The 18,619-nt window shown below is 39.3% G+C and overlaps 1 protein-coding gene across 2 annotated transcripts in view; it reads left to right on the top strand.

Annotated features, from left to right (window-relative positions):
• Nucleotides 1-7,213, top strand: part of RSPO1 (R-spondin 1) — a 185,647-nt gene extending 178,434 nt beyond the window's left edge. Inside the window, exon 6 of one of the 2 annotated variants that reach the window (XM_040337222.1) lies at nt 6,198-7,213. In XM_040337222.1, the coding sequence (XP_040193156.1) occupies nt 6,198-6,340 (143 nt within the window). In that variant the 3' untranslated portion in view covers nt 6,341-7,213. Of the gene's footprint in view, nt 1-6,194 lie in introns of both variants that reach the window. The other variant, XM_040337221.1, reaches the window with a different exon arrangement.
• Nucleotides 7,214-18,619: the final 11,406 nt, after the last annotated feature.

Genomic DNA, 18,619 nt, shown 5'->3' with positions numbered 1-18,619 from the left:
GGATAAAGGTATTATAAGTCAGTCTGGAGTTTCCTTTAACCTCCCTGGCGGTATGATTCTTTCAGAAAAAACATGCTAAAAGCGGTACCATTATTTGCAAGGAAATTTGGCGTTTTATATTGTAGGTCTGTAATTTTTAGAAATAACTCACTTAAATCTGACCAAACAAGATTCTAATAGGCATCCCGTGTATTACATTTTTTTAAAAACAAAATTATAAATTATAATATAATAAATAATTATAAATAATTATAACAAATAATAATATAATTATAATAAAAATTATTCAATAATGTAATCAAATCAAAATCACTGAAATTTGCTCAGTTGCAGAATTGTCGCTGTCATTACTTTTATTTTTTTATGACGAATTTCCCCACAAATCGCTATCGCACAATTCTGCAAGTGATTATAATTTATTATCGCTGTTTTTTAGCTGATCTAAAACTATTTTTGACATAAAGGGACACTTTTGGTTGCTATGGACAATCTACAGTTTGCAGGGAGAAAAAAAGGTTTTTATTATATAAAATGACATGCAGGACACTGGGCAGACCACTAGGGACAGGGGGGGTGTGTTTTTTTTACATACAGTACTGTAATCTATAAGATTACAGTATACTGTATGTATAGTGTTTGTTTACGTTTTTGAATTTGGCGCCGTTCTCCGTCCCCGTGCGTCGTAACGTCGCAGGGAACGGAGATCGGCGTCACACGGAGGCACTATGTGAATCGAGCGAGGTCCCGCTCGCTCACACAGCGCGGTGGCATCGCTGGATCCAGGGACAAGGTAAGTAAAAAGTGCCTGTGGATCTAGCGAGGCAAGCCCGAGACTGACACGGGGTTACCGATAGTAGCAAGAAAATCTAACCCCGTGTCAGTCTCGGGAAGACCGCCAGGGAGGTTAAAGTGAATACTTTCCTTATATCCATTGATAGCTACTATAATATCCTACATGATTGTGTACATTGTTGCATATATGTGTCATTACTAATTACTATTGTCACAAGATTTATTTAAACCTAGTCTTGGTTCAACCAAGGATTTGGCTGAACAATTCTAGTTTACACCAAGTAAAGTCAGAGAGAGAGTTGAAACTGCTTGCTTTGTATCTGTGTGTCATTTAAAGGTGTGTGAGTGGGACTGGAGAATTCACAGGGTCAAGGCGGTATTAGAGAAAATACATTACCAAGCAACCCCCCAGGGGGCAGTGCTACAATTAGTAGTAGTAGTAGTAATAGTAGCACATGCAGTGCAACATAGAGAAGAATGAAAGACCTGTACATCAGGATGACAAAGTAACCTTTCAACAAACAAATGTCTCAAATTAGGAGAGTACATTCTACAGTCTTCCTACACTTTAAAGAAAAAGAAAAAATATATGGAGGACAACTTGTTCCCAAGAGGCGGGAAAGAAGCCACTTACAGTATGTCAAACTGGAAGAACCATCACTGAACAGTGCAGCCCTTTGACACCATCTGTCTTCCACATACCGTATAATGCTGTTTTAAGATCTCTGCCCTTGCCTTTTGACAGCAATTCACACTTGTAGCTATACAAATCAAAGAACTGACACCTACAATGACTTCATGACCCCAAGGATTGGATTGTGTTACTAGAACAGAGTCGTTCCACAACTTTCACACCTCCCATCCTGTTCCTGGACTCGTGCACTGCAGCAGTGCATGTAGGAAAAACTGAAGTACTGAGTGGATAGAATGTACTTTTATGTTAATTTTTCAGGAAATGTGTTTGCAGTTTTCAAAATGTTCTTATATGAACATATGTCAAAGCATTTTTACACAAATCTCAGATGTCGTCTGTTCAGTTAAAATGTTAGTAAGCATAAAATAGATAATTATTCACATCTATGGCTCATACAATTTGATCTTTGTTTACAATTAGGAATGTAAAGTCTTTCGAGTAAAAAAGTATTACCTTATTCTAATTTTCTTATCCCCCCCCCCACCCTTATGTTTGGATAATTTAGAAACATAGCCACTGAAACTTGGGAATACTCCAGACAGCAAAGCTAGCAGAGAATTTTATATTGGCTGTGAGATTTTTTGTAGCAAGCCTTATTCAAAATACGTTATGGCAATGAAAGTTTTACCGCGAAGATATGTTAGACTACCATAAAATTCTGTAAGGGCCAACAGTGATGATAAAAGTGTGGTGCCTGCAGCTGTCTGCCCTCTGCTTTGTAGGATTATGTGAATTCAGACTGTGCCACAGGCGTCTTAGTGGCTTAGTTTGTGAAAGTGGACTTCTGTTTAAGATACCTTTCTGCTCCAGGAATTTCTCTGGAGTGAACTTCTAGACTCTGGTTTAGTCTGATACGTATCATTTGTTAAAAGGGCATTAATTAAAAGGGGCCAGCTTACATTCTTCCTGTACAAACTTGGCTGGACCCCCGGATGCTATCTCCAAAACAAAACCTCAAGTTTTAGAGCTGCAAAACATCAACAGAGGGAGAAAAACTGCAGAAACAAATCTATGATGTGCCTGCTCCTTCTCAACAGCCACGGTCTGTGAAGAATCAGTATAACTATAGTCATGCTTCTTCTGAAATTCTGTACCCATTTAAATGCATTTCTAAAGGAGAACTCTAGTCAACAGTTTTATTAGCATTGCAGAGAACTGTAATGTCCTACTCCCGGTTCCACATATTAGGATGTTTAAAATGACAAGTATGATTTTAAATATACTCTAGATCTACTAAAATGCCCTCTCTCGGTAGTAAGTGACAGATCAATAGACGTATCTGACACAAAAGAGAGAGCTGCATGGGTTTAACACATAGAAGTGCACTCCAAGGTCTATAGAAAGATAAATCCTTAGGTGACTGATATTAGCTCACCAATCACCAACAGAAGCTCTGTTGATTGATTTAATAAACATCTCCCTGCAAAGAAAATAATTACAGAGGAATTATTATTACAATTTGTTTACATTGTTCTGCCCACCATGAGACAAAGTAAATGCATGTAGTATTCTTATGATGTTCCACCTACCCTGTTCCCTGCATGGCAAATCTGACAACAGCTTGTAAAGAGATGGATCCATCATAACTATGATTTGTCTTGGCTCAGAGCAGTTTACAGAGACAAGCATTGTCAAGAGGAATGTGGAAAGATAGGGGACTGACATCCCCCCCCCCTTCATTCCTCTGGTCTTGGGAAAATGCCCTGAGCTATGACAAGCTGCAGGTTCAATGGATCGGCCTCCTTCCTAGCTGTTGTCTGATTTATCATGTGATGAGCATCGGGGCAGGTTGAAACACCTAGCTACATGGTACAAAGTGCTATATGTAGTTTGTCTCATGGGTGCAGAACAATGCCATCCATGCTGATAATCTTCATTATCTTGAAGAGCTAAGTTTCTGAAGAATTGTCAACATCTGAAACACTTTTAGGTGTGTTGGATTCCTGGAACCCCTATGATCTTTGGTCTGATCTTCCTAGCCTCTACTTCACTACATGACACAGTTATGATGTAGGAAGGGTGGAAGGAAGCACAGCTCAGGGGACAAGACACCTGACACACCCTGAAATATGTTAAATGCAAATTATTCTCCAGCAATGTTATCTTTTGAAAAAAGTAAAGATTGACAGCTCAGGTGAATTTAATTTATTTTTATTTGTGTAAAGGCATTTGTTTTTAAGTTTTTTTAATCTAGCAATAGAGTCACTTTATTCCAACCCCCCATGGAAAACAAAAAATGTGAGTTTTTATTGGAAAGCGCAGATCTGAAGGCTGTTGTTTTGGGGGTAAACAATTGCAATCTGTATCAGTTTGCTGTAAAGAGTTCTCCTTTATAAACACATAAGTGGAAGTTTCCCAGCAAGTAAGGTGTTACATAAACTAGAATTTGCTGGGTCTGTTTCATGGAAGGTATAAAAAAGAGCTTTCTTAACTACATCCACTTAGATGGGACATAAATATTAGAACTGTTATGCAATTGAATACCCATGGGGCCCCGAGCCACTGCCATTTAAGGAACTGAAGGGAAACGTTTCCCGTAAGACTCTGGTATGGTACAGATATAATTTACCAAGTAGAATGCTCAGTGTAAAAAAAGAATAGAACTCATGCAATAGCTTTGGCTGGGTTTACATTCTGAGTTACTGTAATTTAATGTGCAATCACAAACACAATTTAATAAAGCCAGAATGAATATCATTTAAGACCCACATGTGCACAGTGCTGGAACAGATGCTTGGTAGCAAAACAAGAGTAGCAATACGTTTAGATGTGGTTGTTGCGCATCTAGCACCATCATTGTACCATGCCATGCATTGCTAACTGCTAAATATAAAGACAGTGCCCTTTTAACATTTTGTGATATATATATATATATATATATATATATATATATATATATATATATATTGTGGCATGGGGGTTTGTTTAGCTCTCATGGTAGATGCGTTTTTCCAGTGATTCAAGCCAGTCAGGAACTATAAGGGCATGGTAGCCCATTTTTATTAAAAAGGCAAAATAAAAGCAGGTGTTCTTCTCCATCAAATACACAGAACAGAATATGCTAGCCCACCTGGCTCTCTGTAGCAGTATCTGTAGCAGTACTTCTGCACTTTATCCGGGTCACTCAGACCACCGGACTCCTCAAAGTAGACGGCTTCCCTTTAGCATCCACAGCTCTGCCTCTTGCAGTCACCAACGTTTTGGCTGTCTCCTACAGCCTCTCTGACTCCCTAAGGCCTTGTACACACGATCAGTCCAAACTGATGAAAACTGACTGATGGTATGATGGTCTGATGTGCCTACACACCATCGGTTCAAAAACCAATCGAGTCCAACGCAGTGACGTAAATCACAACGACTTGCTGAAAAAAACAAAGTTCAAAGCTTCCAAGCATGCGTCAACTTAATTCTGAGCATGCACGGGTTTTGAACTGATGCTTTTGCATACTAACCATCGGTTTTGACCGACCAGGCATCCATCAGTCCGATTTTAAAGCAAGTTCTAAAACTTTGGTCTGAAGGACCAAAGTCCGATGGGGCATACACACGGTAGGTTTGGACTGATGAAACTGAACTTCAGTCCGTTTTCATCAGTTTGGACTGATCGTGTGTACAAGGCCTTAGGCCTCCTGTCACTTGGTGTGGAGCTGTCTATAACTGGGAGCCATGAGGTCTTCCTATACACTCAATATAAGGGCCCCGCTCACCTGAGCACACATCCTGCTGGTAATCAACAGTCTGGATACAGGGTTGGAGATCCTGTCCCACCCAAGACACCATGGAATCTCCAAACTACAGAGCCCCATGATGAAATACCAAAGCCTGGAGAAAGCTGCAAAAGCAGTCTTCTCCAGTCCACATCTACGCTTGTAGACTTGCACCTTGCAAATGTGCATACCCTGTGTCCAGCAAACTGTCCGTTTTATCTTGACAGTAGCTCCTACTGTCACAACATACATATATATATATATATATATATATATATATATATATATATATATATATATATATATATATATATATATATACATACATACAGTATCTCTCAAAAGTGAGTAAACCCCTCACATTTTTGTAAATATTTTATTATCTTTTCATGTGACAACACTGAAGAAATTACACTTTGCTACAACGTAAAGTAGTGAGTGTACAGCCCAGTGTAAATTTGCTGTCCCCTCAAAATAACTCAACACACAGCCATTAATGTCTAAATTGCTGGCAACAAAAGTGAGTGCACACCTAAGTGAAAATGACCAAATTGGGCCCAATTAGCCATTTTCTGTCATTAGTTAGTGTTACAAGGTCTCGGGTGTGAATGGGGTGCAGGTGTGTTAAATTTGGTGTTATCACTCTCATTCTCTCATACTGATCACTGGAAGTCCAACATGGCAAAGAAATCCCTGAGGATCTGAAAAAAAGAATTGTTGCTCTACATAAAGATGGCATAGGCTATGAGAAGATTGCCAAGACCCTAAGCCACTTTGTGAGCTACTGTATACAGTGTATATATATATATATATATATATATATATATATATATATATATCAGAACCCAGGTTTTTTTTTAGGTTGTAAGCGCCTTTAGACAAAATGCTAATTTATAGGGTTATAGTATAGTTTTACAGTTCAGTTTTAATTCCATATTATGACTATGCACATGAATCTTTAGATATACAAGTTCTAATGCATACATATTTACTTTTTGTAGTAGCTACAGGAAAACCCAAGAAGGAAAACCAAGGAAAAGAAAAAAAGAACAGAAATCGCAACAAGGAGGAAAGTGGAAACAAAAAAAGGAAAAACCAACAGCGAGTAACTTCCATACCCATCACTCCTTCTCTCCCAGCAAAGTAGCTCTATGAACCACCACAACAAGAGATTAATGCTGCTATGTATGTAAGATGCTTGCTCGAACTGGAGCACTGCTACAACTTAAGCACCTACACAATTGGCAAATGCAAAACTCCTAGATATAAAAAAATGAGTTAATACTGCAGTTAAGATGAGACTATTTTATATAGTACTTCTAATGCAGTGAAGCCATGGTGAATGAAGGAGATAAGAAGAAAGAAACTGAACAGAAGAAAAATAAATAATAGTGAGTGACTTCAATGGCCATCCCTCCTTTTATTCCAGCCAAGTAACTGGCACATTAGGAAAAGCCACAACAAGAGATTAATGCTGCTATGTATGTAAGATGCTTTTGAACTGGAGCACTGCTACAACTTAAACACCTACACAATCAGTGAATGCAAAACTCCTTTTGGTAAAAGAAAAGTTAATAATGTCATGAAGTTTGAACTTTCTTGCATAAGACTTCTAATGTAGTGAAGCCATGGAAAACAAAGGCACTTCATGAACAATAAAGAATAAGCATGGTATTGTAGTTATACCTAGCGTGGACACTTTTGAGGTGATGCTGAGCATATTTCAACTTCAGTAGAAGTTACAAAGGCTGGAAACGTTTTTTAGGAATGCTAACGAAATGTGGGTTTTCGTTTCGCCTAGAGAACTCTTATTGTCCCCCTCTTCCTCTAAGTCTGTGTTTTCAGATGTATGTATGACTTAATCTTTGGAGAGTATATGTTCAATTTTTGTGAAAACATGTTGGTGTCATCACCATAAAACTACTTAAAAAAAACTATTTTAAAATGTAAGAAAATGAAGAAGCTTATAAAGGAGGGCAATAAAATGATTTATCACTGACAACAGGAGAGTTATAATGAACTAAAGAAGTTTTATTTTCCGATGGATTTGTAAGTGTTTTATTGTTATAAAAAAAGGTAATAAATTATAACATACGATAACTACAATATGAGAGACAAAAAAAATCAAAATGGCAGGTGGAAGGCTCCCCGTCGGCAGAACACAAGCACTGCGGGAAAGATTCCCCCATCAGCACAAGGTGTGTTGATTTTGGTTTTCCGCTCGAACAAAAAATGTATAGTGCAAAGGTAAAAGGTACGTTAAATTATAAAGGTGATTATACAAAGATTGTATAGTCACATACTCACATTATATGAATTCCTGTACAATGTATATTTAGCCTCAAAGAGGTTGAGCATCTTACCCAAATACAGGTTTCTCCAAAATAGCCAGCAGAGCCTGCCTAAGTACATCCTGTCTTCTTAATTGCTTATATTCTAACGTAGATCATTTTCTTGCTACAATATCAAGAAGCACAGAATTTTTTAGCATACCAATAATCTGACATACCCTATTAGACAAACAAAATGTGTTTCCATGTGCTTCCATGGACTTCAATGGGCCATAAAAATGCAAGTAATTACATAAGATATTGAAAATGCATCATCATTTACAACATAGCAGCAGATGTGAACAGCCTCATTGGAAACATTGTATTTTCATGACACATGCACTTTTAAGCACTGCAAAATGCACAAGCGTGAACCAGGTCTAAGGTAAATGCCAACTTGCAAAGTGCTAAACTTATAGCAACCAAAACAAACTGTTTATTCACATATTTGATCTCACAGAACTGAAACATGAATGGTTGCGAGACTTTACACTTTGCCGTACATCGTTGCTTTTCACGTTGCTTTCTGAATAAGTCTCTAATAAATGAAACATGACTCCAATAGGAGAATCTGAACATTCCTAAGACACATATGGTATAAATACACAGTTAATTGAGATCTTTCCTATAGAAAGAGATTAGATGCCAGTTTTCATATGGCTAATACAGATAAGTACAGCTAAGATTTTTATGGTCTCCAGTTTTCAGTTTTTTAACTTGAATCAATCATCCCTGAGGTGTCATGCATGTTGATATGTTGCAAGAATTCACAATTCTTAACAAACCGATAGCAAAGTATACTCAAATGTCCCTATCTAGTTAATTAATTGAATATCATAAATATATACAGCAAATATGCAGCATATTGCCTCAATCATATCATGTCTATGTAAACATAAAGCTGCACATGGAAGTGACGAGTGCCTGCCTGATCTTGTTATCGTGAAAGATACAACATTTATGATACCCAGTATTGTTGTAATGGCAACCCAGCCCAACCAAAAGAAGCACATTAAAGTAGAACTATAGGCAAAACTTTTATTTTTATTTTGGATAGAGTAAGGTTGGGTTATAACTCCTGTCAGATTTGGGTCTTCATGTCCCATAGCCAAACAGGAAGCAAGAGGAAATCCCTGCAAATTAAGGGAATTCCTTGGGGACCCCCGAGTTCCCAGAACTAGCTTCCCCATTGGAAGATTCCCCCTATTACTTTTCTGGGGACAATGCAAAATTTCAAATTTTCTTTCACTTTCAATGATAATGGTAAACAGGACAATTAAAGAGGGGGTATCTCCTTAACAGGGGCACATACAGCCATAAAAGCAAATAAGAATTCTAATCCCTCTCCACTCTAACCAAAACAAAAGCAAAAAAAGTTTTGCCTTTAGTTATACTTTGAATTCAACACTTTACATTTTAACTACAAATAATGTTTTGATTCCAAAAGAGTATAATCTGCATAAATGATCCCCTAAGTGTGCCATGGGAAAAACACCAACCCTTTCAATGACATGCTTGGGAGATGCATTTAAGTTGTATGTGATGTTACAGTACAGTGCAACTCTTAGGCCCCGTACACACGAGAGGATCCATCCGCTGAAAAATCTCAGCGGATCGGTTTCAGCGGATAGATCCCCTGGTGTGTACGTTCCAGCGGATATTTCCGAATTCCAGCAGATAAAAATTTGTAGACATGTCTACAAATCTATCCGCTGGAATCGGCTCCAGCGGATCGATCCGGTGGTCTGTACAGACTCACCGGATCGATCCATCCGAACCCATCCCTTGCATGCGTCGTAATGATTCGACGCATGCGTGGATATCCTTATATGACAGCGTCGCGCACGTCGCCGCGTCATCATCGCGGCGACGGCGCGACACGTCACCGCCATGGGAATTCGGCGCGGATTTCAATCCGATGGTGTGTACACTCCATCGAATTAAAATCCGCAGAGTATTTATCCGCGGATACGGTCCGGCGGACCGTATCCGCGGATAAATCCTATCGTGTGTATGGGGCCTCACAGATAGCATCATTGGCACCACACACTGACATCCCATAATTTGTATTGTTAAAATTTGTTTAATGTTATATTATGGTTTGGCTTTAATGTAACATCAGCAGCACTCTAATCTAATTAATTCAAATAACTAGGAAAAAATTGCTTTTTCAGTTGGTTGCAGATGCTACACCTGATTTAGCAGGCAGGCACAACAGATCTAAATGCTGTAGAATTTGTAGTTGCTGTGCTTCTTTGTTTATCACACTAACACACTGCCTTTTCCTAAAAGTTTAACCACTTAAGGGCCGAGCCTCGTTTTGAGATTTGGTGTTTACAAGTTTAAAACAAGTTTTTTTGATAGAAAATTACTTAGAACCCCAAAACATTATATATTGTTTTTTTTTTCTAACACCCTAGAAAATAAAATGTTGATCATTGCAATACTTTTTGTCACACCGTATTTGCGCAGCAGTCTTCCAAGCGTACTTTTTGGGGAAAAAATTTACTTTTTTTAATTGAAAAACAAGACAACAGTAAAGTTAGCCCAATTTTTTTTTATATTGTGAAAGATAATGTTACTCTGACTAAATTGATACCCAACATATCACGCTTCAAAATTGCGCCCGCTTGTAGAATGGCGTTAAACTTTTACCCTTAAAAATCTCCAAAGGCGACGTTTAAATAAATATACAGGTTGCTTGTTTTGAGTTACAGAGGAGGTCTAGGGCTAGAATTATTGATCTCGCTCTAACGATTGTGGTGATACCTCACTTGTGTGGTTTGAACACTGTTTTCATATGCGGGCGCTACTCACGTATGCATTCGCTTCTGTGCGCGAGCTCGTCGGGACAGGGCGTATTTATTTTACTTGATTTTATTTATTTTTACACAGTTTTTAAAAATAAAAATTTGCGTCACTTTTATTCCTATTACAAGGAATGTAAACATCCCTTGTAATAGAGAAAAGCATGACAAGTCCTTTTAAATATGAAATCTGGGGTCAAAAAGACCTCAGATCTCATATTTAGACTACCTGCTATGGTATAGAGATGGGTGGGGGCCATCTTCCCCTCACTCGTCTCCATACCCAGCAAGGAAGAGGACCCGATCGCCTCAGCCGCTACCGATGGCTCCGGTAAGCGGCGGAGGGCGTGGGAAAGCAGCGGGAGGGGGCCCCTCTCTCGCCGCGAATCCACCGCAGAGACCACCATTATCATTTACAGGACTGCTCACTGAATGTCTTGGTTGTGGCAGCAGCTGCTGCCGTTACTGAGATATCCATCTTTAAAGTGCCGATGTATATATACCCTGGGAGCGGTCCTTAAGTGGTTAATAAAATGTCAAAAGAGAGTGAACCAGAGCACTTTAAAACACTAACTCCACATTCCCTGAACCCCTTCTCCTATCCCTATATCCTCAATTTTCCCAAAATATTCAAAATAAGAATTTTAGGTATGTGTTTAAAGGAATTGTTTAGCTTCTGGGCAGTTTCTGAGCACTTGAACAGGAAGCAAATTGAGAGAGTTCTGCAATGTGAGTTTTTTTAATGTATCAGCTGCCAACAGCACTTTTGCAGTCTTCAGCCTTATTGTGTACCAAATGCATGGGGAAACACAAGCCTATGCACCAAAGAGATGGGCAGAGGTAGTAGCAAAAGCACCACACTCATTGTCCGGAAAAGGGTCCTTGTGAACCCCAGGTGAAAAAGCCATAGGATGTCTCCTGCCCTCCATGGATACACCAGTTTATGGCCTGTACTGCACAGCACAGACAGGTACCAGTTGATCATTTTTCTTCCAGAAGGCCATGCCTACACTGCAACACCTGGACCATGCTTTTTGCCTCAGGAAGTGATGAAAGCCAAACATTGGTTCAGGACAACCCATTTTCCCTTCTGTCAATAGTATATTTTTATGTTTTGCTAAATTACTTGGAAGAATATCAGCCTTTGTTTATTGTTTTCATGAAAGAGGTTTATTTCATTTTCATTGTAAAGGCTGTCCCTGGCTGGAAAAGTAAAGATTGTATGTAGAGACAGCAAGGCTAATGGTGGTAAACCACCTTAATGAGTGGAAAGGATAAAATTGCACCTACATTGAAGTGACTTGATCAGTGTATCTCAGTAAAACAAATCAAGGGGAAGGTCAGGTCACACCAAAAGATATAATAGCACTCTAACTAGGATCCAACAGGAGGAGAGGAAGAAAGCCCAGCTGGATATTCTGAAGTGGACACTGGGAGATTCATAAGAAAGGAATCACAAAAAAATCCTGAACTGGTGCAGAAAATTCTTGGAGTGCAGAAAGAAGTACTGGGAGCCTTCAATAGGCTCAAAAGAACTGGGAAAATGGTGCCCAAAGTTACCCCACAGCATCACAGGACCAGGGAGAAGGAAGTCTCAGAGCTAGGCAAGTGAAAAGGAATGAGCCAGATTAGCTGTAAGAATTGTCATAGAGTCAGATGTAAACACAGATCTGTCAGGCGCTCCATGGCTAACAACATCCTGTATGCAAAGTTGGGAGAATCCCTCTTGTATTCCCGGATCCTATCACAGTATTATATCATATAAATAGGTCATCAGATACAAGGTCACTATATGTTGCCACATCTGTATAAAAATGCAATACTACAAGGAAAAGTAATATATATATATATATATATATATATATATATATATATATATATAATAGTTATAAATGGATGAAACCTTGTTAAAAAATGTAATCTATAAACTCTAAGATAAACAATGTATAAAAGCGAAGCAGCAGTAGAAAATAATATATTATGCAAAAGTATGGGTTCCTAATTAAGACTATGTAGAGATAAACTATTCATTAGACATGTGCATTCGTTTTTGTCCGAATACATTTTCGTCCGAATTTCAGCAATTTTCGTTATGTTTTAACAAACGAAAACGAAAGTGCAGAATACGAAAACCGAAAGATCCGACATAAACAAATGCTTTATTTTCGTTTTCGTTGGTCGAATGTGCCTAACCTTAACTCTATTAGTCCAAGATTATTCATTATAGAGAGAAAAGATTCAACATAGAGAGAAAAGATTCGACATTATAGAGAGAAAAGATTCGACATTATAGAGAGAAAAGATTCAACATTATAGAGAGAAAAGATTCAACATTATAGAGAGAAAAGATTCAACATTAGAGAGAGAAAATATTAAATAATTTAAAGAGAGAAAAGATTCAACATTATAGAGAGAAAAGATTGCTGCTGGAATTGGGTGCTGGAAGTAAAATAAAAATAATGATGATGATGAATTTTATTGGCTGATTGTAACCAAAGAGGAGGAGCAGTAAAATAGCTAGAACTAACTTGACAATTCAACATGAACGACGAAGATTCGACAAAGCATCGAAAAACAAACAAACATACAAACGTCAAATCTGTCATTGAAGGCTTATGGTGTCTGTCGAATGTTCAAAGAAGATTTGACGAAGCAGCTAAACTGTACGACGCAGCAATCGTACATTTCTGGTCAAATGCTCGGCCCATAGGCTATAGAAAAATTCTAATGTTGGTTGACTAGTAATAATAATTAATAAATATAATTATTACTAGTCATACAACATTAGAATTCTTCTATAGCTTGTAGGCGGAACATTCGACCGTAAATGTACGATTCGATGTACAGTTTCACAGCTCCGTCGAATCTTCTTTGAACATTCGACAGACACCATAAGTATTCAATGGCAGATTCAACCTTAATTCATTCGGATTTTCGGACTAATGCAATCTCTAACGAAAAACTAAATAAATAAAAACGAATTTCGGGAGTAACTAAATAAAGTTATTTTTCGGACGAAAATGAAATTCCGAAACAAAATATTTCAGTGTGCACATGTCTACTATTCCTGGTAAAAATCCCCAATTTTTCCTAGGTGCACAAACGTTTGACATGTACCCCCTCTGCGAGGCTGGTGTTTATAATTTCATGGCCAACACTGTATCATGATTTCGATCCCCAATACGATGTTTCAGAAAGTGACATAGAACACTATGATCCACTTTTTATTAATAATGTTTCTTTCTTGCTCAACAAACTTGGTCCTGAGGGTGTGAATCATGTAGCCTATTTTATTGTTTCCATAAGAAAAGGTAAGACTAGGGATCTCCAAATTATGACCCTCCAGCTGTTGTGGAACTACACGTCCCATGAGGCATTGTAAAACTGTGACACTTACAGACATGACTAGGCATGATGGAATTGTAGTTCCTGAGCAACTGGAGGGCCATAGTTTGAAGGGTAAGACCATAGACTACATAAGATTAAGAAAAATTGATAAATCACTTGATATGGAAGTCTCTCACTTTATTATCTTCTGTGCTCCATGAAGGCACATTTTCTAAAACTGAATCCATATTTGTAGGCCCCTCATATGTTGGAAAAACTGAAAAAGGGAGATGAAGAATCAAGAGTGTTGAGTTTATTTGGGGCAATAATATTAGCGATTAGGGTTTATAATTGTACACAAAAAATGCGGTACTGCTTGTAAACCCAAATTGTGAGAGATACATGTATAGTATATAAAAATAAAGCTAACAAGCAATCACATTTGTGAATTTTTGGGTGCCCAGTCTGGACCACTGTTTAGAGGTGGCCTGACATGTACACATGTACATTTTCTGTATCTCAAAGTACCCTCCTTCCTGCACGTGTCATGTGAGATACAGTAAATGACGCCTTCATAGCAGCAGGGTAACTTAGTGATTAAGAGGCGGCATTTTAATAACTAATAACTTTTTTGATGCACATACTGTTTTACTCCTCACAGCCATCAATTTTTGATTGTCCAGACTGGATGACTGGGTGGAGGTGGTGCACTTTAAATGCTATCCTACCCTGCTGCACGTTTCATGCCAGACAGCGCCTTCAACCAACAGTGGGTTGACTTTTCTAATATACTGATGTTGGACTTTAACTGGTACATCTATTTCTTATATAAACAGGACCAAATGATGGCGTTCTCACAAGAATGGAGTAGCCTTTTTTGTTAAGTGGAAAAAGTCCTTAAATTGTATGCTTTTCACTTATTTTACAAGCCAAATTTAACATTGTTTCTTCTAATAATGCAATAGGAAAAATAAAATTCATGATCATAAATCAAAGTTGTAGATCAGTGAACTGGTTATGCAATCTCAATTGCATAAATCTGTTCACTGATGTAGTTACACAAATATACTGTATTTATATACAGTACATTACGCAATATTTTTTACTTGTAATTAAGTACTTTGATAACTTATTTCCTGTTGCAGTTATTAAGATTACAATTTTTCAGTACAACTCCTATTTTTCTAGGAAAAAGAAACTGACTTCAAATAGCTTACACAGCACATCTTTTAAAATAATACAGTACTCTTTTTTAACAAAATGTCTTTTCATATGGATCAGTTGATAATAATTAATGCACAACAACAGAAACAGATGGAAATTACAATGTGAAAATACATGACCCTATTAGTACAATGTAATTATACATTTAGTTCATATATATTTCAATATGTTTAGTAGGTGCTATATCTTTCCAACTCTAAAGCTAAACTAAAGCTGCTATATTGAGGAAAATAAATGTAAACAGAAACAGATGAAAAATATGCATTGAAAATACATGACACTATTAGCATTATGCATTTATTCATTTAGTTGCATTATATAACAAATATTTCAGTATGTTTAGTAGGCGTTATATCTTTCCATTTCTAAAGTTAATTTAAAGGCATGCTACTGCTAAAAGATTTGAAGCTTTGTGGGGCTAGTTTTCTCATCCAGGGCCCATTGCCAGACAATAAACTACACCAAAGCCTGTTGACTGGACAATTAAGGATCACCAGCACACTGGGCAGGTTAGCCCTCTGCTCTTATTTTAAATTATTCCCTGTCATCACATGTGGAAGTAGTAGCACATAACTGCTTCTCCTTCTTCTCCCACTTTAAAGCGGTGGTTCACCCTTATTGACAACTTTCCATCATTTAATTAGGCATAGTAGCGCGAGCTACAGTATGCCTGTATTTATTTTTTTAGTCCGGTACTCACTGTGCAATCCTAGCGTTACGATTCCGTCTCCCCCCGGGGAATGGGCGTTCCTATCCAGAGGGAGCATGATTGACGGCCGGCTATGGCACGTCACGGTCCCCGAAGATAGCCGGAGTAGGTCTCGGCTCTTCACGGCGCCTGCGCACAGACTATGCGCAGGCGCTGTGAAGCGCCAAGTCCTATTTCGGCTATTTCCGGAGAAGCGTGACGCGCCATAGCCGGCCGTCAATCATGCTGCCTCTGGATAGGAACGCCCAGGAGTCGGAATCGTCTCGCTAGGATTGCACAGTGAGTACCGGACTAAAAAAATAAATACAGGCATACTGTAGCTCGCGCTACTATGCCTAATTTAATGATAGAAAAAAAAATGTTTTATTAGGGTGAACCACCGCTTTAAGTATATAGGGAATTATAGGAGGCCGATATCAAGACAATATCAGGTATTTGTTTTTATATTACTATTACTATATTTTATCTGTATTGAGTTTAGCATTAATCAAGACTGGCAAGACTGGCACACAAAGCTAATAATCTTGGCCTTGGGTAAACACAATTAGGATAGCATTTTAGGTACTAGGTGAATCTTTACACTGCACTTACTTTATATTAACCTCTTAATGATGAAGGTAAAACAAAACTTAGGGCCAGATCCTCAAAAGGGATACGCCGGCGTATCTACTGACGCTTCGTTTTTTCTCCGTAAGTATTAAATTGCATGTGTAAAATTAGGGCTGCTTTTACAAAGTGTAAACTGTTTACACCTTGTAAAAGTAGACCCTTCTTACCCGCAACGCTGTTATTTTTTTATTTATTTTTTCCGCCGTATCTTTTTTTTCGACGCAACTTTTTTGACCCGGCGCGATTCACGAAGCTCGGCGTAACGTAATTTCGCGCTATGCACGTCGGGAAAATGACGTCACGAGCATGCGCAGTACGTCCGGCGCGGGAGCGCGCCTAATTTAAATGGGACTCGCCCCCATTTGAATAGGAACGCCTTGCGCCGGCGGAATTTAAGTTACACACCCGAAAATTTCTAGGTAAGTGCTTTGTGGATCGGGCACTTAGGTAGAAATTTTCCGGCAGTGTAACTTAAATGGGAAAAGATAAGTTACGGCGGCTGGCTGTGGATCTGGCCCATGATGCCTAAACCAGGGGCAATTTATGAAATCATTGGGCCTGTGTATAAGATGGGCCCATTGCTTGATAAGAAAAACAAAACAAAAAAAACATGGTTTCATAGGTCTCTGATTTCGAGGGACTGTCCCTGATTTGGAATAAAGTCCCTCTGTCTCTTTCCTCCTTTTTTGTCCCTAATTTTGGTCTAATTTATATAGATGTATATAAAATGCAATATTTAGCTTTCAAAAACTGCTTCCTGGTGCTAAACCTTTCATCCAATTTATAATTTGCTGCATTTGTAAGTTTCACAAGCCAGTATAAAAGTAGTGGTAAAGAAAAGCATGTGCGGGTTTAACTAATCATTTTAATTTTGAATAATTCTCCTTTATGGGGCGTGGCAGGGGGTGTGTCCTATGCCTACATACCTTTGCTAATAGGCGTCCCTCATTACTATCTCAACAAGTTGGGAGGTATGTGGTGTGCTGTATGCAATGCAGCAAAGATGAGCATGGTTTTGATAGAGTTGTTGCTAGAATTCTAAAAGGCTTGGCCCACAATTACCCCCCCCCCATGTTAGTCTGTGTCCACTACAATTCCTCTCTTCCCTCCACTGGCTAGTTTGTGCTCACTAAAACCCCCCCTCATGTTAGCCTGTGCCCAATACAATTCCTCCAACCCCCCCCCACACATTAATCTGTGCCCACTACAATCCCACCCAGCTAAGTCTATGCCCACTACAATTCCTCCTCCCACAGATTAGTCTGTGCCCACTATGCCCACTACAATCTCCCCCAGGTTTTTCTGTGCCCACCACTATCCCCCCAGGTAAGTATGTGCCCACTATAATAACACCCGGTTACTCTGTGCCCACTACAATTCCCTCCCCTGTTAGTCTGTGGCCACTATGGTTTCTCCCCAGGTTAGTCTGTGCCCAATACAATTCCCCATCCCAGGTTAGTCTGTGTCCACTACAATAACCCCCAGTACAGTCCTCCCCAATCAAAATAGTCTGTACCCACTACATTTCCTCCCTCCCCAGCTTAGTCTGTGCCCACTACAACCCCCCAGGTTAGTCTGTGCCCACTACAATTCCCCCCAGGTTATTCTGTGTCCACTATAGCCCCCCCCTCCCCAGGGTTAGTCTTTGCCCGCTACAATCCACCGAGGTTAGTCTGTGCCCGCTACAATCCACCCAGGTTAATCTGTGCTCACTATAATCCCCCCAGATTAGTCTGTGTCCACTACAATTACCTCCCCCCCATGTTACTCGATGAGTTAGATGATGTAGTGAACCCCCAAACTAATTTTCTCTGATTAGAGTGACGCCTGGGGTCCAGTACTGAAAATCACATTGCATAGAGAAGTGCGTTGAAATCTTTTCCTAACCACAGTTGTGGTTCACTCTCGTTCACCGTAGTTTGTGACAACCCCCAGGTTAGTCTGTGCCCACTACAACCTTCTCCCACAGCTTAGTCTGTGCCCACTACAACTCCCCCCCAGGGTAATCTGTGCCCTCTACAATTTTCCCCAGGTTAGTCTGTGCCTAGTACAGTTTCTTTCTCCCCCTGGTTAATCTGTGCCCACTACAATCCCCACGGGTTCGTTTGTGCCTACTACAATCCCCCCCCCCCACACCAGATTAGTCTGTGCCCAGTACAATTTCTCTCACCCTTTAGGTTAGTCTGTGCCCACTATGATTCCTCTCCTCTCCCAGATTAGTCTGTGGCCACTACAATTGCCCCTCCCAGATTGGTCTGTGTCCACTACAATAACTGCACAGGTAATACCCCCCAGGTTAAACTGTGCCCACTACAATCCACCCAGGTCCCCCCAGGTTAGTCTGTGCCCACTACAATTACCCCCAGGTTAGTCTGTGCCCACTTAAATCCATCCCTCCCCTCTACAGGTTAGTCTGTGCC

Source organism: Rana temporaria, chromosome 2 (genome assembly GCF_905171775.1).
Source record: "Rana temporaria chromosome 2, aRanTem1.1, whole genome shotgun sequence".
Lineage (NCBI taxonomy): Eukaryota > Metazoa > Chordata > Amphibia > Anura > Ranidae > Rana > Rana temporaria.
This window is presented reverse-complemented; position numbering and strand designations above follow the sequence as displayed.